This window comes from Salmo trutta, unplaced genomic scaffold, assembly GCF_901001165.1.
Source record: "Salmo trutta unplaced genomic scaffold, fSalTru1.1, whole genome shotgun sequence".
Classification (NCBI taxonomy): Eukaryota; Metazoa; Chordata; class Actinopteri; order Salmoniformes; family Salmonidae; genus Salmo; species Salmo trutta.
The window spans coordinates 21,830-47,038 of record NW_021822244.1 but is presented as its reverse complement, the minus strand read 5'-3'; the positions used below and the strand labels follow the sequence as shown (position 1 = coordinate 47,038).

Below are 25,209 nucleotides of genomic sequence, written 5' to 3'. Positions count from 1 at the left end.
GATTTCATTTATTTCTGTTAGAATTTTTTACTTTTAATGTGCAGCAGTACACTTGGAAAGTAGTAGCTAATAGTTCAAACACAAGTCCCTACAGGCTAAATATATTGATTTCTTTACTATTGAGGCTTACTATTTTCTCACCGACCAAGGTCGTGACCTAGTCTTACACCTAGATGATCTGTTTAGTCACGGTTAAGCCTGTTATTTCTCCACACACTAAGTCAGAGTCCTAAATGGCACCCTAATTAGAGGCTGCTACCCTATATACCAAGACTTGGAATCACTGGTCACTTTAATAATTGGAACTAGTCACTTGAATAATGTTTACATATTTTGCATTACTCATCTTATATCTATATACTGTATTCTATCCTATTCTACTGTATCTTAGTCTATGCTGCTCTGACATTGCTCCTCCAAATGTTTATATATTTTTAATTCCATTCCTTTTACTTTAGATTGTGTATTTTGTTAGATATTACTTGTTAGATATTACTGCGCTGTTGGAGCTAGAAACACAAGCATTTCGCTATAAATCGCAATAACATCTGCTAAACACGTGTATGTGACAAATACCATTTGATTTATTTCCTATATAGGTAATAGGGTTCCATTTGTTAAGCACCCTAACTAACTTACAGCAGCAGCCTATAGAGTAGATGCATTTATCTAATAACAAAATATGAATACACTGGATTTAAAGAGCTTTTCAAACAACAACAAGGACAATGCACAACAAAACAAAATAGAAAAAAGCTAAGCAGGAAAAACAAGTCTCTCTCCTCCAACAGGACTGGATAGCCCTGGTGAAAGCTGCCTCGGCTGCAGCCAAGAGCAAAGGAAGCAGTACGCCTCGTACCAGTGCCAACAGCAACAAGGACAGGGACGACCCTCACGGAGGGAAGTCTGACGATGAGGATGGTCAAGAAGAGCTAGATGAAGAGTTGCAGGATCACTCCGACTCTGACAAACTGGGTAACTTGAGTCCTCTCCTTCCCTCACCCCACCAGATACATGCACACTGGGTATTTCCCAAATGGCACCAAACTCCCTATGTAGTGCACTACTTTTGACCAGAGCCTTATGGTCCCTGGTCAAAAGTAGTGCACTGTATAGGGAATAGGGTGCCATTTGGGACACCGATGGGTTTAAAATTAGCAGGCCCTTTAAAAATGAATGATCATTTCTCAGTGCCTGTTCTCATGCAGCTAGTACTGTATGTTAGTATCATACAGCAGTGATTTGGAGTAGTGGTATCATTTAGATGTTACTGTTGTCATGTAGCTAGTATGTTTGTATCATACAGCAGTGATATGGAGTAGTGGTATCATTTAGATGTTACTGTTGTCATGTAGCTAGTATGTTAGTATCATACAGCAGTGATTTGGAGTAGTGGTATCATTTAGATGTTACTGTTGTCATGTAGCTAGTATGTTTGTATCATACAGCAGTGATATGGAGAAGTGGTATCATTTAGATGTTACTGTTGTCATGTAGCTAGTATGTTAGTATCATACAGCAGTGATATGGAGTAGTGGTATCATTTAGATGTTACTGTTGTCATGTAGCTAGTATGTTAGTATCATACAGCAGTGATATGGAGTAGTGGTATCATTTAGATGTTACTGTTGTCATGTAGCTAGTATGTTAGTATCATACAGCAGTGATATGGAGAAGTGGTATCATTTAGATGTTAAGATTCTTTACTCTCAACCTGTCCAATGATAGCTAAGACGCCATGGTGATGATGAGGAAGAAGCTAAGCCCTCCTCAGAGCAGCAAGACATCATGAGATCTAAGAGAAGGAGAAATGTACAAGATAGCTTGTTATTCAACTCAGAGGGTCCAGGCCTGTAAAACCACAGGCCATATTTCACCCCAGAGGGTCCAGGCCTGTAAAACCACAGGCCATATTTCACCCCAGAGGGTCCAGGCCTGTAAAACCACAGGTCATATTTCACCCCAGAGGGTCCAGGCCTGTACAACTTGTAAGTCGCTCTGGATAAGAGCGTCTGCTAAATGACTTAAATGTAATGTAAATGTAAAACCACAGGTCATATTTCACCCCAGAGGGTCCAGGCCTGTAAAACCACAGGTCATATTTCACCCCAGAGGGTCCAGGCCTGTACAACTTGTAAGTCGCTCTGGATAAGAGCGTCTGCTAAATGACTTAAATGTAATGTAAATGTAAAACCACAGGTCATATTTCACCCCAGAGGGTCCAGGCCTGTAAAACCACAGGCCATATTTCACCCCAGAGGGTCCAGGCCTGTAAAACCACAGGTCATATTTCACCCCAGAGGGTCCAGGCCTGTAAAACCACAGGTCATATTTCACCCCAGGGCCCTCATTCTTAGTTAACCATCACATGTACAATGTGTCTCCCAAATGGCACCCTAGTCCCTTTATAGGGCACTACCTTTGACCAGGGACTTGGTCAAAAGTAGTACACTATAGAGGATACAGGGTGCCATTTGGGACTGCCATTGTGTGTGGAGTTCCAACCTGTAAATGGACCTGTTATATTCTTCTCCCTCTGCCTTCAGAATCCCATGAAGATGATGCTGACTGCAAGAAGGACCGGACAGAAGTCCCAGTGACGTCCCAACAACAGGTACCAGCTAGTCACTTACTGTAGTGCAGATAATGTCCCAACAACAGGTACCAGCTAGTCACTTACTGTAGTGCAGATAATGTCCCAACAACAGGTACCAGCTAGTCACTTACTGTAGTGCAGATAATGTCCCAACAACAGGTACCAGCTAGTCACTTACTGTAGTGCAGATAATGTCCCAACAACAGGTACCAGCTAGTCACTTACTGTAGTGCAGATAATGTCCCAACAACAGGTACCAGCTAGTCACTCACTGTAGTGCAGATAATGTCCCAACAACAGGTACCAGCTAGTCACTCACTGTAGTGCAGATAATGTCCCAACAACAGGTACCAGCTAGTCACTCACTGTAGTGCAGATAATGTCCCAACAACAGGTACCAGCTAGTCACTTACTGTAGTGCAGATAATGTCCCAACAACAGGTACCAGCTAGTCACTTACTGTAGTGCAGATAATGTCCCAACAACAGGTACCAGCTAGTCACTTACTGTAGTGCAGATAATGTCCCAACAACAGGTACCAGCTAGTCACTCACTGTAGTGCAGATAATGTCCCAACAACAGGTACCAGCTAGTCACTCACTGTAGTGCAGATAATGTCCCAACAACAGGTACCAGCTAGTCACTCACTGTAGTGCAGATAATGTCCCAACAACAGGTACCAGCTAGTCACTTACTGTAGTGCAGATAATGTCCCAACAACAGGTACCAGCTAGTCACTTACTGTAGTGCAGATAATGTCCCAACAACAGGTACCAGCTAGTCACTCACTGTAGTGCAGATAATGTCCCAACAACAGGTACCAGCTAGTCACTCACTGTAGTGCAGATAATTTCCCAACAACAGGTACCAGCTAGTCACTCACTGTAGTGCAGATAATGTCCCAACAACAGGTACCAGCTAGTCACTCACTGTAGTGCAGATAATGTCCCAACAACAGGTACCAGCTAGTCACTTACTGTAGTGCAGATAATGTCCCAACAACAGGTACCAGCTAGTCACTTACTGTAGTGCAGATAATGTCCCAACAACAGGTACCAGCTAGTCACTTACTGTAGTGCAGATAATGTCCCAACAACAGGTACCAGCTAGTCACTTACTGTAGTGCAGATAATGTCCCAACAACAGGTACCAGCTAGTCACTTACTGTAGTGCAGATAATGGCCCAACAACAGGTACCAGCTAGTCACTTACTGTAGTGCAGATAATGTCCCAACAACAGGTACCAGCTAGTCACTCACTGTAGTGCAGATAATGTCCCAACAACAGGTACCAGCTAGTCACTCACTGTAGTGCAGATAATTTCCCAACAACAGGTACCAGCTAGTCACTCACTGTAGTGCAGATAATGTCCCAACAACAGGTACCAGCTAGTCACTTACTGTAGTGCATATAATTTCCCAACAACAGGTACCAGCTAGTCACTCACTGTAGTGCAGATAATTTCCCAACAACAGGTACCAGCTAGTCACTCACTGTAGTGCAGATAATGTCCCAACAACAGGTACCAGCTAGTCACTTACTGTAGTGCATATAATTTCCCAACAACAGGTACCAGCTAGTCACTCACTGTAGTGCAGATAATTTCCCAACAACAGGTACCAGCTAGTCACTCACTGTAGTGCAGATAATGTCCCAACAACAGGTACCAGCTAGTCACTTACTGTAGTGCATATATATATATATATATATATATATATATATATATATATATATATATATATATATATATATATATATATATATATATATATATATATATACATATATATATACACAAATAAAATAACTTAAAAGACAGACTTTGCTCTATATTATGTGTATTTGTTTTTCTAAGGCTGTGTCCCAAATGGCACCCTATTCCAAATGGCACCCTATTCCCTATATATTGCAGTGCTTTGGACCAGAGCCCATAACAAAAGTAGTGCACTAAATATGGAATAGGATCCCATTTGGGACTCGGCCTAGGAGTCAATTCATGACAGCAATCCCACTGTATGTTCCTCTCTGTATTCTTCCAGAAGGTACCAAGAACAGCAGACCATGATTCCATACAGGGGCAGACCCAGAGACAGACTGGGTCCTCTGTGACGGGCTCTCCAGCCAAGTGTCGGAACAGGCGTCTGAAGCACCATTCTGGGGAGTCCAACAGGTAGCTTTTGACAAGATGGCTATTGGCTTTCAATGCCCAAAGTGGATTATTGGTATATTTATAGTGTATTGTAATCAGGTAATAATTTGTCATCAATAATGTAATTGTAAGTTGTACTTGTTATTCATATTTTTGCTGCTCATTTGTTAAATAATGAAGAAGCCATTTGTCATGGTTAACAGCAGCCAGAAGCAGGGGGTGTCCAGGCCACCGTGCTCCATCACTACTCTGTCTGCTGGGGAGGACCCCATGTCAGCTCCAGAGTCCATGCTGAGTCCCTCCCCCAGACACAGCTGCCCAGACACGGCTACCTCAGGTCGGTCTGCTGAGGGACAGGATCATAGTGGAAAAAGTACTTCCACTAACTATCTCAAACTAGTCTATAGTCTTAGACACAAGTGGTGTTACAAATATGAACTTTATGTATACAGTTTTTGGAAGATTTTTGGGAGAAAACAAACTAATTGCCTCAGAAGTGTTAGGCTCTAATTCTCAGAGTAAAAACTCGATGGACACTATGAAAGCTTAAACCAGGTTAATTTTCCACAGAGGATCCAGACAGCTGCATTAGACAAAGACATTGTTCACACAAGCACTGATATTTAATATTTTCTCCTAGGCTGAGTCTCCTCCTACACCTCTAAACAGCCAATGTATCTCTATTGCTAGACAGAACCTTTAGTGATATCTGTTCTTCCTCACTTCATCTGACCTGACCGCTACCCCAAAGTGCTCACTCCTCCCCAACTCAAGGCTGTCATGGTGCTTGGTACCACTGTCTCTTATTCTAGAGGATCCCTCCCATAGGATCCCTAATGGCTAACAATAACATATCCTGACATAATGGAAACGTTATACATTACCCTCTCTCCCTCAGTGACATAAGTATATTTCATATTCTCAGAACCCAACAGAAGTAAGACTTGGGGAGCTAGGGCTGTGATCACTGTCAGCACAAAACTATTTTCCATGATGATTCTTAGTGGGTCATTTGGTTGTTGTTAAGTGACGTGGCTGTGCTTCCTCTCTAATAGGACATGGTGAGGCAGTTCCTCCAGGCTCCCCCAGGAGCTCAGAACAGAGCCAGAGGAGGAGACGCTCCCAGCGCCTGGCCACCGTCAGCCCTGATATAAACTCTGACCCCAGCGTGACCTCTCACCCCACCACCACCCATTGCCCTGACCTCTCACCCCATGTGAGGGAGCACAACACATCTCAGAAAGACCCCTCCTCCTCTCCAGAGGGTGAGTGCAGCCTCGCGGGATCAGAGTTCTTCCTGGCTACCTACGTGACCTGGGTCATATTAACTAGGAACCAAACGGAACCAAATGGGCCAAAACAGGGAGGAAACTAGCTGAACTTGTTAAATAAGAAACGCTTGTTTTTAATTTTGCGTGACAAAACGTTTTGCTACAGTGTGCACTAATGAATACAACCCTGACCAAGAAAAACCCCCATGAACAACCAGGAAAACATGTCTATTTATTCAACCCTGAATCTATTCTGTGTGTGATTGTCCTCCTTTAGATCAAATGACAAACTCTGTGGAGAGGGCAGAGTCATCAACCCTCCACAACTACTGTGTTGACATACCACCGACACCTTCATCTGCTGCCTCCATCCTCACACCATCTCATCCACCAATCACACACAGAGACCAGCTGACTGACGGGCCATCGGCCAATCATACGGCAGTGGCAGAAAAATTCCCACCCTTAGCTGCAGGTAATGCTTGACTAGGGGAGTTATTTATTCTCAACTGCAGCATCTCAAATGGCCCCCTATTCTGTACAAAGTGTGCTAAAGTAGTGTACTTAATGGGGAATAGGGTGTCATTAGGGTCAGACATTGTACAGTATAATGTATGTTAGATAATGTCCTAATCCATCTGTGTTTGTGTTTTATTTGTAGTCGCTGGGAGGAGAAGTACTACCAGGACCTCTAAACTAAACAAGCACACCAGGGAACCAAGTAGGTTTTAGTTTGATTATAATACTTTTAACCATTACTTTTCATTTCCTTCAAGGCTTACTGCAATTATTATTCATGTTCCAGTAAGAAGCTGATCTTTTCCAAGTCCTCTCTGTCCGATAGAATGGAAACCAGCTTGAACAAAAAGGTGTCATGTACTGGATTGAGGGACTTGATAATCCAGAAAAACATTCCTTCCCCCTCACTCTCTCTCTCTCTCTCTCCTCTGTGTGTCACCTCTCTCTCTCTCTCTCCTCTGTGTGTCACCTCTCTCTCTCTCTCTCTCTCTCTCTCTCTCTCTCCTCTGTGTCACCTCTCTCTTTCTCTCTCTCTCTCCTCTGTGTGTCACCTCTCTCTCTCTCTCTCTCTCTCCTCTGTGTGTCACCTCTCTCTCTCTCTCTCTCCTCTGTGTGTCACCTCTCTCTCCCTCATCTGTGTGTCAACTCTCATCTGTGTCAACTCTCATCTGTGTCAACTCTCATCTGTGTCAACTCTCATCTGTGTCAACTCTCATCTGTGTCAACTCTCATCTGTGTCAACTCTCATCTGTGTCTCAACTCTCATCTGTGTCTCAACTCTCATCTGTGTCTCAACTCTCTCTCCCGTGTGTCACCTCTCTCTCCCGTGTGTCACCTCTCTCTCCCGTGTGTCACCTCTCTCTCCCGTGTGTCACCTCTCTCTCCCGTGTGTCATCTCTCTCTCCCGTGTGTCACCTCTCTTTCTCTCTCCCCTCTGTGTCACCTCTCTCTCCTCTGTGTCACCGCTCTCTCTCTCCTGTGTGTCACCTCTCTCTCTCCTCTGTGTGTCACCTCTCTCTCTCTCTCTCTCCTCTGTGTGTCACCTCTCTCTCTCTCTCCTCTGTGTGTCACCTCTCTCTCTCTCCTCTGTGTGTCACCTCTCTCTCTCTCCTCTGTGTGTCACCTCTCTCTCTCTCAGTCATGAACACCAAGCGGTGTGATGACCCAACGTCTCCCAACGACCTGGATCTCTACAAGTGTAAGATCCCTGGGTGCTCCAAGGCCTTCCGCAAAGCCAAGCTGCTGGACTACCACCTCAAGTATTACCACAACGCTGACAAGGACCTCCAGGACTCTGAGCTGCCAGGCTCCCCAGACAGGGCTGGTCGTACCCGGGCCACCTCAGCCTCCATGCCCACCACCACCCTGCTGGAGGTCCCTGACAACACAAAGAGACGCAGGACTGTCTCCACCTCATCGTGTATGGATTTAGATTTGATTCATTTGAAAACACAGTTAGTTGAATGTAACTTGAATACACAAATTCACCAAATGGATTTGGGCTTTGTATCCCAAATGGCACCCTATTCCCTATATAATGCACTACTTTTGTCCAGAGCCCAACCTTATACTCTCTCTCTCTCTCTCTCTCTCTCACCCCCCTCTGTCCCCCAGCGCTGTCCCCTCAGGGCCATATGTTTTATACAGTCTCCTCTGTCCCCTCAGGGCCATATGTTTTATACGGTCTCCTTTGTCCCCTCAGGGCCATATGTTTATAATGTCTCCTCTGTCCTCCAGCACTGTCCCTTCCGGGCCATATGTTCCAACTGGACTGTACTGGACTGGGGAGCTGTCTGAAACCTCCCAGGTTGAACAGGAAGAAGCGCTCCTCTGCCTCCATGAGCTCTGACAGCACAGAGCTGTCTCTCCCTCCTCCGCCTCAGGAGAAGAGCTTTGAGTCCCTCCACGATAAGATCCTGAAGAAGGTGATCGATAAGGACAAGCACCTGGAGCCAGGTTAGTGGCAGGGCAGTGGGCCTTCCTGAGGGGCGGTAAGGCCTGGAGCCAGGTTAGTGGCAGGGCAGTGGGCCTTCCTGAGGGACTGTAAGGCCTGGAGCCAGGTTAGTGGCAGGGCAGTGGGTCTTCCTGAGGGGCGGTAAGGCCTGGAGCCAGCTTAGTGGCAGGGCAGTGGGACTTCCTGAGGGGCTGTAAGGCCTGGAGCCAGGTTAGTGGCAGGGTAGTGGGCACATAGGGAATAGGGTACCATTTGGGACGCACATTAAATCAACACAGGTAGCTGCAGAGAACTGTGATCACGTTACAAACATGACTCCTTCTACAGGGTTAATGAAGATTGAGAAGAAGGTGAAACTGGAGGAGAAATCCCAGGTGATCGGTGAGATTGTGTTCTAGTTCTCTTCTTAGCAGTTGTAGTAAATAAAGTTTCTCCGTTGTTCCCGCAAATCAGTTGGTGATTAAATAGATGTTCTGCTTTTTTTTTTAGGAAAAAAGGATAAAGAGCGGAGGGACAGGAAAGAGAAGGACCACTTCAAAATGAAACAGAAGAAGAAGAAGAAAAAGAAGAGGAAATCCAAGCAGCACTGTACGTTTAGTTCAGGTTCTGTATCTTAATGTCTCTCCAAGGGCTCCTGCTGTTGTGAATCCAACGTACGTTTAGTTCAGGTTCTGTATCTTAATGTCTCTCCAAGGGATCCTGCTGTTGTGAATCCAACGTACGTTTAGTTCAGGTTCTGTATCTTAATGTCTCTCCAAGGGATCCTGCTGTTGTGAATCCAACGTACGTTTAGTTCAGGTTCTGTATCTTAATGTCTCTCCAAGGGATCCTGCTGTTGTGAATCCAACGTACGTTTAGTTCAGGTTCTGTATCTTAATGTCTCTCCAAGGGATCCTGCTGTTGTGAATCCAACGTACGTTTAGTTCAGGTTCTGTATCTTAATGTCTCTCCAAGGGATCCTGCTGTTGTGAATCCAACGTACGTTTAGTTCAGGTTCTGTATCTTAATGTCTCTCCAAGGGATCCTGCTGTTGTGAATCCAACGTACGTTTAGTTCAGGTTCTGTATCTTAATGTCTCTCCAAGGGATCCTGCTGTTGTGAATCCAACGTACGTTTAGTTCAGGTTCTGTGTCTTAATGTCTCTCCAAGGGATCCTGCTGTTGTGAATCCAACGTACGTTTAGTTCAGGTTCTGTATCTTAATGTCTCTCCAAGGGCTCCTGCTGTTGTGAATCCAACGTACGTTTAGTTCAGGTTCTGTGTCTTAATGTCTCTCCAAGGGCTCCTGCTGTTGTGAATCCAACGTACGTTTAGTTCAGGTTCTGTATCTTAATGTCTCTCCAAGGACTCCTGCTGTTGTGAATCCAACGTACGTTTAGTTCAGGTTCTGTATCTTAATGTCTCTCCAAGGGCTCCTGCTGTTGTGAATCCAACGTACGTTTAGTTCAGGTTCTGTATCTTAATGTCTCTCCAAGGGCTCCTGCTGTTGTGAATCCAACGTACGTTTAGTTAAGGTTCTGTATCTTAATGTCTCTCCAAGGACTCCTGCTGTTGTGAATCCAACGTACGTTTAGTTCAGGTTCTTTATCTTAATGTCTCTCCAAGGGCTCCTGCTGTTGTGAATCCAACGTACGTTTAGTTCAGGTTCTGTGTCTTAATGTCTCTCCAAGGGATCCTGCTGTTGTGAATCCAACGTACGTTTAGTTCAGGTTCTGTGTCTTAATGTCTCTCCAAGGGCTCCTGCTGTTGTGAATCCAACGTACGTTTAGTTCAGGTTCTGTATCTTAATGTCTCTCCAAGGACTCCTGCTGTTGTGAATCCAACGTACGTTTAGTTCAGGTTCTGTATCTTAATGTCTCTCCAAGGGCTCCTGCTGTTGTGAATCCAACGTACGTTTAGTTCAGGTTCTGTATCTTAATGTCTCTCCAAGGGCTCCTGCTGTTGTGAATCCAACGTACGTTTAGTTAAGGTGCTGTGTATAGTATGTTGTCAGTGAATGATCAGTCCATTTGTATAGCTTATTGTAAACATATATCTAAGATGAGACATAAGATAGTACTTAATCAATCCTCAAAGGGGGAGTTTGATTGCCCCAGCCAATACACACACCACCAATAAATACATAAGAGAAAGATTAACAGAGGTTAGAAGTAGCACATCGTCAATACATCCTAAAAATAAATTCTGTGTTTTCTCACCTGCAGGTTATTCGGACTACGATGACATGTCCCTGTCCTTCCTGGAGCGATCTACGGCGTCGACTCTTCACCGCTCCTCCACCTCCTTCACTTTCCCCTCCTCCTCCTCCTGCTCCACCACCAAACATTACCAGTACCCCCGCGCCATCCTCTCTGTCGACCTGACCGGAGAGAGTGAGTGGGAATCGCCTGACAAGGGCGTCTTTTCTATGAAATGAATGCGTATACATACATATGTATATCAACCAATCACATTTCATCTTTACGTGAATGTGCTGTTCAAATTGATGAACTACACATATAGGCACAACGTCTGAGAAGTCAGTGTTTTTATTGTTATTTATCACACGTCATTACTCTGAATCAGACGACATGTTGACCCTATATTACTGTAGAATATTATTGGGTAAAGAAAAGGAAAAGTATCCTATCCTCTCTCCTTTTTTCTAGGTTGACATTTTGAGGGACTATTTACTAGTTATCTGTCAGTTTTAGTTTGAAGATTGTGTCAGTTCTGCTAGAAATGAATCCTGGGGTCCCTTACAGAGTTCCATAACACAGTCCCACTCTTAACCATCGCCCATAACTTACCATCTGAAAGGAAGTTCCATAACACAGTCCCACTCTTAACCATCACCCATAACTTACCATCTGAAAGGAAGTTCCATAACACAGTCCCACTCTTAACCATCACCCATAACTTACCATCTGAAAGGGAGTTCCATAACACAGTCCTACTCTTAACCATCGCCCATAACTTACCATCTGAAAGGAAGTTTCATAACACAGTCCCACTCTTAACCATCGCCCATAACTTACCATCTGAAAGGAAGTTCCATAACACAGTCCTACTCTTAACCATCACCCATAACTTACCATCTGAAAGGGAGTTCCATAACACAGTCCTACTCTTAACCATCGCCCATAACTTACCATCTGAAAGGAAGTTCCATAACACAGTCCCACTCTTAACCATCGCCCATAACTTACCATCTGAAAGGAAGTTCCATAACACAGTCCTACTCTTAACCATCACCTGTAACTCGTGGACCATGGCCCCTTTCTCCAACTCCAGATCTGGTAGCCTGAGAAGAGACTCGTGGACCCTTTCGCCAACTCTAGAATCGCTGCATTGTCTAGATAATCTAGAATCGCTGCATTGGCTAGATAATCTAGAATCGCTGCGTTGGCTAGATAATCTAGAATCGCTGCGTTGGCTAGATAATCTAGAATCGCTGCGTTGGCTAGATAATCTAGAATCGCTGCGTTGGCTAGATAATCTAGAATCGCTGCGTTGGCTAGATAATCTAGAATCGCTGCGTTGGCTAGATAATCTAGAATCGCTGCGTTGGCTAGATAATCTAGAATCGCTGCGTTGGATAGATAATCTAGAATCGCTGCGTTGGCTAGATAATCTAGAATCGCTGCGTTGGATAGATAATCTAGAATCGCTGCATTAGATAGATAATGGATGTTCTTTTCATTCCACTGACTGGACCACATAATAGACTGGCCATTCTTCTACTAAAGTACAGACAACCCCTTGGAGGTTTTGTTGTCCATGACAGTGAATCTGATGAAGTAGACCCCTCACTGGTGCTGTGAAGATACCTGCATCATAGGAGATGCAGGGAGACATCAGCACTGTTCATGTCTCAGACACTGCAGCCCATGCCCCAGACCGACAGAACAGCAACACCAGCAGAGCCACAGCAGCCTTCATTCTGGACTTAATACCTCCTCAGAATGAATGTAGTCGACTATGATCAGTGGCCTTACTTCTATATTTCAAATTGGGGTAGCCAACAGTACTTGGGAAATGAAGAAACATCGCTAAGGACTGTTGTCTAACAGTGTCAACTGGGTCCAATTTGGGGTTAAACTGTTGTTGTTTTAAGGTTCTGACAGGTGTTTACGCCCCTCTAGCCTTTATTCAGCCTTTCAGTATTGGAAGAGACTGTTATGTTACTCTGTGGTGATCACACTTGGTATTTAGATAACTTAGAAAACTGTCAACTAAGCAAACTTTAGGTGATGCTTTGCTGAAGTTCTCACAATTTAAATGACGTCAAGATATATGTTGTAAAGAATGTGAGCAGTGTGTTTACCTCTCTCTCCCTCCCCCACTCTCCCTCTCTAGACCTATCAGACATAGACTTCCTGGAGGACTCGACCACAGAGAGCCTGCTGTTTAGTGGAGATGAGTACAACCAGGTAGGGTTGTCACGATACTACCACCATATGTTTCTGGAAACATAGAAAACAGGAAGCAGACTGGACTCCATGGTCCTTTAGGATCCTCCTCTATGTAATAGATTCTGTGTTATAGCTTAGGAAATGTATAGATGTGACTCAGGGTGACAACATGACTAAGGGGGTTTGTTTTGAACCCTCCGACCAGGACTTTGACTCTTTGAACATGGAGGACTTCCAGGAGGAGGATGAGGATGGTACCCAGGAGATCGTCCGCTGTATCTGTGAGATGGACGAGGAGAATGGATTCATGATTCAGGTACTGGACTGACTGGAGCCCTCAGACTAGTGTTATGTCTGAGGTGGGGTTGGAAAATTCCAGTCACTTGTGGTGTAAATTCAACACCAGGGACACCTGAAGTTAATATTAAATGAATCACTCTTTAGTATCAGTTAACTGGAGAGTTTACAACAAATACATGTACAAAGTACAAGTCTGCCACAAGCTCCGCCAGGGCGTTCCCTTCAGGCCTCTAATAGGGGCGTCCTGAGTGGCGCAGTGGTCTAAGGCACTACATAGCTGTACTAGAGGCGTCACTACAGACACCCTGGTTCGAATCCAGGCTGTATCACAACCGGCCGTGATTGTGAGTCCCATAGGGCGGCGCCTGTCCGGGTTTGGATGGGGTAGGCTGTCATTGTAAATATGAATTAGTTCCTAACTGACTTGCCTAGTTAAATAAAATGTGTTATACATGTTTCAGACCTGGGTTCAGATAGTATTTGTTTCCACCTAAACACACACACATTCAGTCTCTCTCTCTGTGTTTCAGTGTGAGGAGTGTATGTGCTGGCAGCACAGTGTGTGTATGGGGCTTCTGGAGGATAGCATCCCGGACCAGTACATATGTTACATCTGCAGAGACCCTCCAGGTAACTTCATACCCTACACTCCCCTATCCACAGATCTAGGATCAGATTACTCCCCAACCTAAACCATTTGGGGGATGAAAGATAATCTCACCCTGTGTCAGTGGTTAGAGGCAACTTTTAGCCTGATCTCAGATCTGTTGTCTCCTTCTGTAGCCTGGTCTCAGATCTGTTGTCTCCTTCTATCGCCTGGTCTCAGATCTGTTGTCTCCTTCTATCGCCTGGTCCCAGATCTGTTGTCTCCTTCTATCGCCTGGTCCCAGATCTGTTGTCTCCTTCTGTAGCCTGGTCCAGGTCTGTTGTCTCCTTCTATCGCCAGGTCTCAGATCTGTTGTCTCCTTCTATCGCCGGTCCCAGATCTGTTGTGTCCTTCTATCGCCGGGTCCCAGATCTGTTGTCTCCTTCTATCGCCGGTCCCAGATCTGTTGTGTCCTTCTATCGCCTGGTCTCAGATCTGTTGTCTCCTTCTGTAGCCTGGTCCCAGATCTGTTGTCTCCTTCTATCGCCTGGTCCCAGATCTGTTGTCTCCTTCTGTAGCCTGGTCCAGGTCTGTTGTCTCCTTCTATCGCCGGGTCCAGGTCTGTTGTCTCCTTCTATCGCCTGGTCCCAGATCTGTTGTCTCCTTCTGTAGCCTGGTCTCAAATCTGTTGTCTCCTTCTATCGCCTGTTGTCTCCTTCTATCGCCTGGTCTCAGATCTGTTGTCTCCTTCTATCGCCTGGTCTCAGATCTGTTGTCTCCTTCTATCGCCGGGTCTCAGATCTGTTGTCTCCTTCTATCGCCGGTCCCAGATCTGTTGTCTCCTTCTATCGCCGGGTCCCAGATCTGTTGTCTCCTTTTATCGCCGGTCCCAGATCTGTTGTCTCCTTCTATCGCCGAGTCCCAGATCTGTTGTCTCCTTTTATCGCCGAGTCCCAGATCTGTTGTCTCCTTCTATCGCCTGGTCCCAGATCTGTTGTCTCCTTCTATCGCCTGGTCCCAGATCTGTTGTCTCCTACCGCCGGTCCCAGATCTGTTGTCTCGTTTTATCGCCTGGTCTCAGATCTGTTGTCTCCTACCGCCGGTCCCAGATCTGTTGTCTCCTTTTATCGCCTGGTCTCAGATCTGTTGTCTCCTTTTATCGCCTGGTCCCAGATCTGTTGTCTCCTTTTATCGCCGGTCCCAGATCTGTTGTCTCCTTTTATCGCCTGGTCTCAGATCTGTTGTCTCCTTTTATCGCCGGTCCCAGATCTGTTGTCTCCTTCTGTAGCCTGGTCCCAGATCTGTTGTCTCCTTCTATCGCCTGGTCTCAGATCTGTTGTCTCCTTCTATCGCCTGGTCTCAGATCTGTTGTCTCCTATCGCCTGGTCTCAGATCTGTTGTCTCCTTCTATCGCCGGTCCCAGATCTGTTGTCTCCTATCGCCGGTCCCAGATCTGTTGTCTCCTTCTGTAGCCTGGTTCCAGGTCTGTTGTCTCCTTTTATCGCCTGGTCTCAGATCTGTTGTCTCCTTCTATCGCCTGGTCTCAGATCTGTTGTCTCCTTCTATCGCCTGGTCCCAGATCTGTTGTCTCCTTCTATCGCCTGGTCTCAGATCTGTTGTCTCCTTCTATCGCCGGTCCCAGATCTGTTGTCTCCTTCTATCGCCTGGTCTCAGATCTGTTGTCTCCTTCTATCGCCTGGTCTCAGATCTGTTGTCTCCTTCTGTAGCCTGGTCCCAGATCTGTTGTCTCCTTCTGTAGCCTGGTCCCAGATCTGTTGTCTCCTTCTATCGCCGGTCCCAGATCTGTTGTCTCCTTCTATCGTCTGGTCTCAGATCTGTTGTCTCCTTCTATCGCCGGTCCCAGATCTGTTGTCTCCTTTTATCGCCTGGTCTCAGATCTGTTGTCTCCTTCTGTAGCCTGGTCCCAGATCTGTTGTCTCCTTCTATCGCCTGGTCCCAGATCTGTTGTCTCCTTCTATCGCCTGGTCCCAGATCTGTTGTCTCCTTCTGTAGCCTGGTCCCAGATCTGTTGTCTCCTTCTATCGCCGGGTCCCAGATCTGTTGTCTCCTTCTATCGCCTGGTCCCAGATCTGTTGTCTCCTACCGCCGGTCCCAGATCTGTTTTCTCCTTTTATCGCCTGGTCTCAGATCTGTTGTCTCCTTTTATCGCCTGGTCTCAGATCTGTTGTCTCCTACCGCCGGTCCCAGATCTGTTGTCTCCTTCTATCGCCTGGTCCCAGATCTGTTGTCTCCTACCGCCGGTCCCAGATCTGTTTTCTCCTTTTATCGCCTGGTCTCAGATCTGTTGTCTCCTTTTATCGCCTGGTCTCAGATCTGTTGTCTCCTACCGCCGGTCCCAGATCTGTTGTCTCCTTTTATCGCCTGGTCTCAGATCTGTTGTCTCCTACCGCCGGTCCCAGATCTGTTGTCTCCTTTTATAGCCTGGTCTCAGATCTGTTGTCTCCTTTTATAGCCTGGTCCCAGATCTGTTGTCTCTTATCGCCTGGTCCCAGATCTGTTTGTGCTCTTGACAGCTCCATTGATGTCATTGTCAAGCCAAACATGACCATGAGTGACAAGGAGTTGGTATGATAGCACAAACAGACTGGCGCTCAGGCTAGGCAACTTCTACCTACCCTATACAATTTACAACCAAGACTGGCACTCAGGCTAGACAACTTCTACCTACCCTTTACAATTTACAACCAAGACTGGCACTCAGGCTAGACAACTTCTACCTACCCTTTACAATTTACAACCAAGACTGGCACTCAGGCTAGGCAACTTCTACCTACCCTTTACAATTTACAAACAAGACTGGCACTCAGGCTAGGCAACTTCTACCTACCCTTTACAATTTACAACCAAGACTGGCACTCAGGCTAGGCAACTTCTACCTACCCTTTACAATTTACAACCAAGACTGGCACTCAGGCTAGACAACTTCTACCTACCCTTTACAATTTACAACCAAGACCAAGATATTCCTCCATTATCATTATCATCAACATGTTGGTTGTTTTCCTGACATGTCCAATTGTTTTTGTTGTTTAGGTCAAAGGTGGAGTGCCAAATATCTCCATGACAAAGACTGGTTGAACAAGGGTCAGATGTACGGCTTGTCCTTCCTCTCTGAGAACTACTCTGAGCAGAACTGTAAGACCAGCGTGTCCACCCATCAGCTGTTAGCAGACGTGTTCAGTGTCAACAACGTCCTTCACGGACTACAGCTGAAGATGGACATACTACAGTAGGTCACCTTTCAACACGTAGGGCAACGTTTTCATCACACTAAAGAGAACACATCTGTGCAAAGAACTGTGAAACTCATTATCTGTAGTACGGCTTCTGGTCAAATCTAGTGCACTATAAAGGGAACAGGGTGCCATAGGGCTCTGGTCAAATCTAGTGCACTATAAAGGGAATAGGGTCCCATAGGGCTCTGGTCAAATCTAGTGCACTATAAAGGGAACAGGGTGCCATAGGGCTCTGGTCAAATCTAGTGCACTATAAAGGGAATAGGGTCCCATAGGGCTCTGGTCAAATCTAGTGCACTATAAAGGGAATAGGGTGCCATAGGGCTCTGGTCAAATCTAGTGCACTATAAAGGGAACAGGGTGCCATAGGGCTCTGGTCAAATCTAGTGCACTATAAAGGAAACAGGGTGCCATAGGGCTCTGGTCAAATCTAGTGCACTATAAAGGGAATAGGGTGCCATAGGGCTCTGGTCAAATCTAGTGCACTATAAAGGGAATAGGGTGCCATAGGGTTCTGGTCAAATCTATTGCACTATAAAGGGAATAGGATGCTATTTGAAACGGATCCATGATCATTTGGAGTCTAAATGAACCATTACTTCCTTGTCCACCTATAGGAACAAACACAATCCCAATTTGCATTTCTGGGCTCGGTCATGGGTGAACTCTGACGAGGACCAGCCCATGGGCGGTCTCCCTGACTGCATCCACTTGACAGACAACTCTCTGAACAACCAGAACTCCAAGACAGACACTTACATCACCAGCGAACACAGGTACACGTTCAGCTGTCTGTGTAATACCTGTTTTTAGTAACGATGGCCACTGGTATGGAATCAAACATTAGCCATATTGTGTTGAATTAGCGGTATTGGTCCCTGTCACTAGTTTACAGTGGGCTCATAATGTATTTTATTGATTGTTGTCTAGTCTTTGTAATCAGTCTTCTCTGCTCTACAGCTACCAGAAACCCCCCAGCCCCGGACAGCTGGAGCACTGGCCCTCTACAGGCCGGCCGGCTGCAGACCCCCACGACTCCAACAGCCAGGAGGGAGGAGGGGTGGAGGAGGACCTGGTGGGGGCTAATACTAACCCCACCTCCCACTCCACCCACTTCACAGCCAAGGAACAGGAAGTAAGAAAGGTGTTGTTGATCTTCATTGTCTCTTGTTTGTTTTCAAGACGATCACTTTATTTATCAGTTGTACACCAGGTCCAACTGGTGTACATCCCAACCTCCTAAAGACAATACACTACATGGAGAGGTAGGTGCTGGGGACTGTTGATCTCCACCTCCTAAAGACAATACACTACATGGAGAGGTAGGAACAGGGGACGGTTGATCTCAACCTCTCCTAAAGACAATACACTACATGGAGAGGTAGGTGCTGGGAGGTGCCCGTGGAGAAGTTGTTTTGTGGTGTTAAGTGCACAAAGGCAAGCCTTGGTATCTAGGGTTTGATACATGTAACCTTCCGGTTGCCAGCTCACTTCCGGGACAGATTTTTCCTGTCAGACCCGGGATTTGAACCCTCTGGTCGCTGTCTCGCCTCTCTAACCACTAGGCTACCGGCTTTCATTTTTATTTTTTTAATTGTAAAATGTGTTGCGATCAATTTTGATTGGATTTTTGTGGTTGAGTTAATGCTGTGTGTTGTCAACAGAAGACAACTGCCCTGGCTGTGCCTGGCTGTCTGAATGAGAGGGGACCAGACTCAGTGGAACATGCCAGGAACTGTCTCCAGTGGCAGATGAATCTCCTCACTCACATAGAAGATGTTCAGAACCAGGTGGCAGGCAGGATGGACCTCATAGAGAAGGAGCTTGATGGTAAATGGGGTCATTTGTCCTATTCAATAAATAAACTAATAATACTCTCCTATCCTATGAACTAATACTGTCCTATCCAATAAACTAATAATACACTGTCCTATCCAATAAACTAATACTGTCCTATCCTATAAACTAATAATACACTGTCCTATCCTATAAACGAATACTGTCCTATCCTATAAACTAATACTGTCCTATCCTATAAACTAATACTGTCCTATCCTATAAACTAATACTGTCCTATCCTATAGACTAATACTGTCCTATCCTATAGACTAATACTGTCCTATCCTATAAACTAATAATACACTGTCCTATCCTATAAACTAATACTGTCCTATCCTATAGACTAATACTGTCCTATCCTATAAACTAATACTGTCCTATCCTATAGCCTAATACTGTCCTATCCTATAAACTAATAATACACTGTCCTATCCAATAAACTAATAAATACTGTCCTATCCTGTAAACTAATACTGTCCTATCCTATAAACTAATACTGTCCTATCCTATAAACTAATACTGTCCTATCCAATAAACTAATACTGTCCTATCCTATAAACTAATACTGTCCTATCCTATAAACTAATACTGTCCTATCCTATAAACTAATACTGTCCTATCCTATAAACTAATACTGTCCTATCCTATAAACTAATACTGTCCTATCCTATAAACTAATAATACACTGTCCTATCCTATAAACTAATACTGTCCTATCCTATAAACTAATAAATACTGTCCTATCCTATAAACTAATACTGTCCTATCCAATAAACTAATACTGTCCTATCCTATAAACTAATAAATACTGTCCTATCCTATAAACTAATAAATACTGTCCTATCCTATAAACTAATACTGTCCTATCCAATAAACTAATAAATACTGTCCTATCCTATAAACTAATAAATACTGTCCTATCCTATAAACTAATACTGTCCTATCCTATAAACTAATACTGTCCTATCCTATAAACTAATACTGTCCTATCCTATAAACTAATAATACACTGTCCTATCCAAAAAACTAATAATACACTGTCCTATCCAAAAAACTAATAATACACTGTCCTATCCAAAAAACTAATAATACACTGTCCTATCCTATAAACTAATACTGTCCTATCCTATAGACTAATACTGTCCTATCCTATAAACTAATACTGTCCTATCCTATAAACTAATACTGTCCTATCCAATAAACTAATACTGTCCTATCCTATAAACTAATACTGTCCTATCCTATAAACTAATACTGTCCTATCCTATAAACTAATACTGTCCTATCCTATAAACTAATAATACACTGTCCTATCCAATAAACTAATACTGTCCTATCCTATAAACTAATACTGTCCTATCCTATAAACTAATACTGTCCTATCCAATAAACTAATACTGTCCTATCCAATAAACTAATACTGTCCTATCCTATAGACTAATACTGTCCTATCCTATAAACTAATACTGTCCTATCCAATAAACTAATACTGTCCTATCCTATAAACTAATACTGTCCTATCCTATAAACTAATACTGTCCTATCCTATAAACTAATACTGTCCTATCCTATAAACTAATACTGTCCTATCCTATAAACTAATACTGTCCTATCCTATAGACTAATACTGTCCTATCCTATAGACTAATAATACACTGTCCTATCCTATAAACTAATAATACACTGTCCTATCGTATAAACTAATAATACACTGTCCTATCCTATAAACTAATACTGTCCTATCCTATAAACTAATACTGTCCTATCCTATAGACTAATAATACACTGTCCTATCCTATAGACTAATAATACACTGTCCTATCCTATAGACTAATAATACACTGTCCTATCCTATAAACTAATAATACACTGTCCTATCCAATAAACTAATACTGTCCTATCCAATAAACTAATACTGTCCTATCCTATAAACTAATACTGTCCTATCCTATAAACTAATACTGTCCTATCCTATAGACTAATAATACACTGTCCTATCCTATAGACTAATAATACACTGTCCTATCCTATAAACTAATACTGTCCTATCCTATAAACTAATACTGTCCTATTCAATAAACTAATACTGTCCTATCCTATAAACTAATACTGTCCTATCCTATAAACTAATACTGTCCTATCCTATAGACTAATACTGTCCTATCCAATAAACTAATACTGTCCTATCCTATAAACTAATACTGTCCTATCCTATAAACTAATACTGTCCTATCCTATAAACTAATACTGTCCTATCCTATAGACTAATAATACACTGTCCTATCCTATAAACTAATACTGTCCTATCCTATAGACTAATACTGTCCTATCCTATAGACTAATAATACTGTCCTATCCTATAGACTAATAATACACTAGTCTTTTGTTTGCTCAACCATACATTTCTCACCCTTGTCTCACACATACATTATTCGATTATAGTCTTATAATTCTAATACATTTCACATAGTCTTATACGTTTCAGGGTGGAATTCTAGGCATTACTTTAAACATATTATAGACTAACAGTGAATTATAGACTAATAATACACTGTTCTATCCTATAGACTAATAATACACTGTTCTATCCTATAGACTAATAATACACTGTTCTATCCTATAGACTAATAATACACTGTCCTATCCTATAGACTAATAATACTGTCCTATAGACTAATAATACTGTCCTATAGACTAATAATACTGTCCTATAGACTAATAATACACTGTTCTATCCTATAGACTAATAATACACTGTTCTATCCTATAGACTAATAATACACTGTCCTATAGACTAATAATACACTGTCCTATAGACTAATAATACTGTCCTATAGACTAATAATACTGTCCTGTAGACTAATACACTGTCCTATAGACTAATAATACACTATCCTATAGACTAATAATACTGTCCTATAGACTAATAATACTGTCCTATAGACTAATAATACACTGTTCTATCCTATAGACAAATAATACTGTCCTATAGACTAATAATACACTGTTCTATCCTATAGACTAATAATACTGTCCTATAGACTAATAATACACTGTTCTATCCTATAGACTAATAATACACTGTCCTATAGACTAATAATACTGTCCTATAGACTAATAATACTGTCCTATAGACTAATAATACTGTCCTATAGACTAATAATACTGTCCTATAGACTAATAATACTGTCCTATAGACTAATAATACACTGTTCTATCCTATAGACTAATAATACTGTCCTGTAGACTAATACACTGTCCTGTAGACTAATAATACTGTCCTATAGACTAATAATACACTGTTCTATCCTATAGACTAATAATACTGTCCTGTAGACTAATACACTGTCCTGTAGACTAATAATACTGTCCTGTAGACTAATAATACTGTCCTGTAGACTAATACACTGTCCTGTAGACTAATAATACTGTCCTATAGACTAATAATACTGTCCTGTAGACTAATACACTGTCCTGTAGACTAATAATACTGTCCTATAGACTAATAATAATGTCCTATAGACTAATAATACACTGTTCTATCCTATAGACTAATACACTGTCCTGTAGACTAATAATACACTGTCCTATATACTAATAATACTGTCCTGTAGACTAATACACTGTCCTATAGACTAATAATACTGTCCTATAGACTAATAATACTGTCCTATAGACTAATAATACTGTCCTATAGACTAATAATACTGTCCTGTAGACTAATACACTGTCCTATAGACTAATAATACTATCCTATAGACTAATAATACTGTCCTATAGACTAATACGCTGTCCTGTAGACTAATAATACTGTCCTGTAGACTAATAATACACTGTCCTATAGACTAATAATACTGTCCTATAGACTAATACACTGTCCTATAGACTAATACACTGTCCTGTAGACTAATAATACTGTCCTGTAGACTAATAATACTGTCCTGTAGACTAATAATACTGTCCTGTAGACTAATAATACTGTCCTGTAGACTAATAATACACTGTCCTATAGACTAATAATACACTGTCCTATAGACTAATAATACTGTCCTATAGACTAATACACTGTCCTGTAGACTAATAATACTGTCCTGTAGACTAATACACTGTCCTATAGACTAATACACTGTCCTATAGACTAATAATACTGTCCTATAGACTAATAATACTGTCCTATAGACTAATAATACTGTCCTATAGACTAATACACTGTCCTATAGACTAATACACTGTTCTATAGACTAATAATACTGTCCTATCCTATAGACTAATAATACTGTCCTGTAGACTAACACACTGTCCTATAGACTAATACACTGTCCTATAGACTAATACACTGTCCTGTAGACTAATACACTGTCCTATAGACTAATAATACTGTCCTGTAGACTACTACCAAAGGAGTGGGAGGTAATGACCCCATTGTAAATGAAGGAGGAACTTGTTCTTACTTTATTAGATCCTAACCGTCTCTCTATCTCTCTGTGTCCCTCAGTGTTGGAGAGCTGGCTGGACTTCACTGGGGAGTTGGAGCCTCCGGACCCCCTGGCCAGACTGCCTCAGCTCAAACACCGCATCAAGCAGCTCCTCACAGACCTGAGCAAGGTGCAACAGATGAGCACCCTGTGTTCTGTGTGAGTTTGGGTTGGCCTGACCTAGCCAGAGTCTGGCCCGTGTCTGGCCCTGGTTAGTATGGCCACAGCACTAGGCATCTGGTGTCATCACAGCACTTGACAGAGGAGAGTCCAATCCAAACCCAGGGTGTACCCACTACCCTCTGATACAGACAGACAGACAGGAACCCCGTCCTCTCTCTCTGGCACCGAAGCACACCGTCTGCTGTGGTCCATAAACTGTCAAACTGAGCACACCTTCAGTTGGCTCAATACAAGTGGGATGAATGGATGTATAGAGACCAACAGGAAAGAGCTGAGTCCAGTGGACTCTTGGTATTAGAAAGAAGAGTGTTTTGAGTTGGAGTAACAAAGTATTGAGTTGACGAAATGGGACTTGTGGATGAGAAGTACCAGTTGAATACAGTGTTAGTTTGTAGGGCCCAGGACGTTTGTTGTTTTAACTAAGACTCCCTGTTATGAAGTTCCCACAACGTTTTCAGAACCAGGAATGAGGGTTTGTCCACGTACGTTAAATCGTTCACACGCATTCTATGATATAGCTGAAATTCAATTTCATTCAATTAGATTATTAAAATGCAATGATATCACCTCATGGGCCCGTCCCAAATAGAACCCTATTCCTTTTATAGTGCACTACTTTAGACCTAGTACACTACAGAATATAGGGGGCCATTTGGGAAACATCCCATCACTCTCTTGCCTCAGTAGGAGCAGAGCTGTAGAAGCCTTGCTTGTGTGATATGAGTTAATGCAAAAACTAAATCACCAAGGTGAATGTTAGATGATATTGTAGCAAGCTTTAACCTGCCAGAAATCTGTTCTGTTTTGGGAGCGTGGTCTGAAACTTGTTTGAGATGTTTTAAAATTTCGAGTTCCCCCTCAAGTTCACACTCTGGTTAGATGATTTGTTAAAAACCAGTGCTAACATCAGTCATTTAGCGACTGCATTCTGATTTCATTTCAGGAATCTATTGCCACCTTTTACAATCATTAACTTTCATTCTCTTATGTGCCAAGTCTGAAAGTATGACCCACCAAGTTTACAATGTTATCATTCTCACTGATTCAACATGGGAAAGGATGAGTATATTTTACTGGTGTATATAATATACCCAATCCACAGACAGACATACGACTGTGTGTCTTCAGGATATCTCCATGACAACCACGGAATGGCCTTGATGTCACGGGACATCTGTGGCACGTTTGTCTCTGTGTGCACATCCTGAAATGGCACCCTATTCCCTATGTAGTGCACTACTTTTGACCAGAGCCCTATGGAGCTTGTTCAAAAGTAGTGCACTATGTAGGGAGTAGGGTGCCATTTGGGGACGTAGCCTCTGTCTGTGGGGTTTTTCATGCTTTCAGTACGGCCCCAGTATGGCTGCTACGTCACAACACCACATTGTCTTCTGACTAAGTGGACACGTTTGACTTGTACCACAGTAAGCTAAATTGCCAGCTGGATGTAAATGCGTATAAAAAGCAATGTGTTGATTGCTGTTGTTGGGTCATTTTATGTACAGTTTTTATAACTGTAAAGATGAGGAAACATCTATAGAAGGCATAAGAGGATAAAATATACTTGAAGAAAAATGACTACGTTTATTTAGCGTTTCTATTAACCTGTATAAAAAGTGTTTTAGAACCAACCGGTAGGGTATAAAACAAAGTAGATTTTTATTGACATATACCAGCTGTACATTAA

General features: G+C 43.0%; 1 protein-coding gene across 8 annotated transcripts in view; it reads left to right on the top strand.

Moving 5' to 3' along the window:
- LOC115181373 (PHD finger protein 20-like protein 1) overlaps nt 1-25,097 on the top strand; it is a 29,830-nt gene extending 4,733 nt beyond the window's left edge. For 3 of the 8 annotated variants that reach the window (XM_029743288.1, XM_029743283.1, XM_029743282.1), the window contains 20 exons: nt 792-975; nt 2,547-2,614; nt 4,636-4,766; nt 4,949-5,118; nt 5,801-6,010; nt 6,294-6,491; nt 6,678-6,737; nt 7,674-7,955; nt 8,273-8,491; nt 8,817-8,870; nt 8,979-9,077; nt 10,693-10,860; nt 12,827-12,900; nt 13,088-13,198; nt 13,713-13,812; nt 16,823-17,018; nt 17,643-17,801; nt 17,986-18,169; nt 18,690-18,855; nt 23,360-25,097. In XM_029743288.1, the coding sequence (XP_029599148.1) occupies nt 792-975; nt 2,547-2,614; nt 4,636-4,766; nt 4,949-5,118; nt 5,801-6,010; nt 6,294-6,491; nt 6,678-6,737; nt 7,674-7,955; nt 8,273-8,491; nt 8,817-8,870; nt 8,979-9,077; nt 10,693-10,860; nt 12,827-12,900; nt 13,088-13,198; nt 13,713-13,812; nt 16,823-17,018; nt 17,643-17,801; nt 17,986-18,169; nt 18,690-18,855; nt 23,360-23,502 (2,976 nt within the window). In that variant the 3' untranslated portion in view covers nt 23,503-25,097. Of the gene's footprint in view, nt 1-791; nt 976-2,546; nt 2,615-4,229; nt 4,260-4,635; nt 4,767-4,948; nt 5,119-5,800; nt 6,011-6,293; nt 6,492-6,677; nt 6,738-7,673; nt 7,956-8,272; nt 8,492-8,816; nt 8,871-8,978; nt 9,078-10,692; nt 10,861-12,826; nt 12,901-13,087; nt 13,199-13,712; nt 13,813-16,822; nt 17,019-17,642; nt 17,802-17,985; nt 18,170-18,689; nt 18,856-23,359 lie in introns of those variants that run through there. The other 5 variants (XM_029743285.1, XM_029743287.1, XM_029743286.1 and 2 more) reach the window with 5 other exon arrangements.
- Nucleotides 25,098-25,209: the final 112 nt, after the last annotated feature.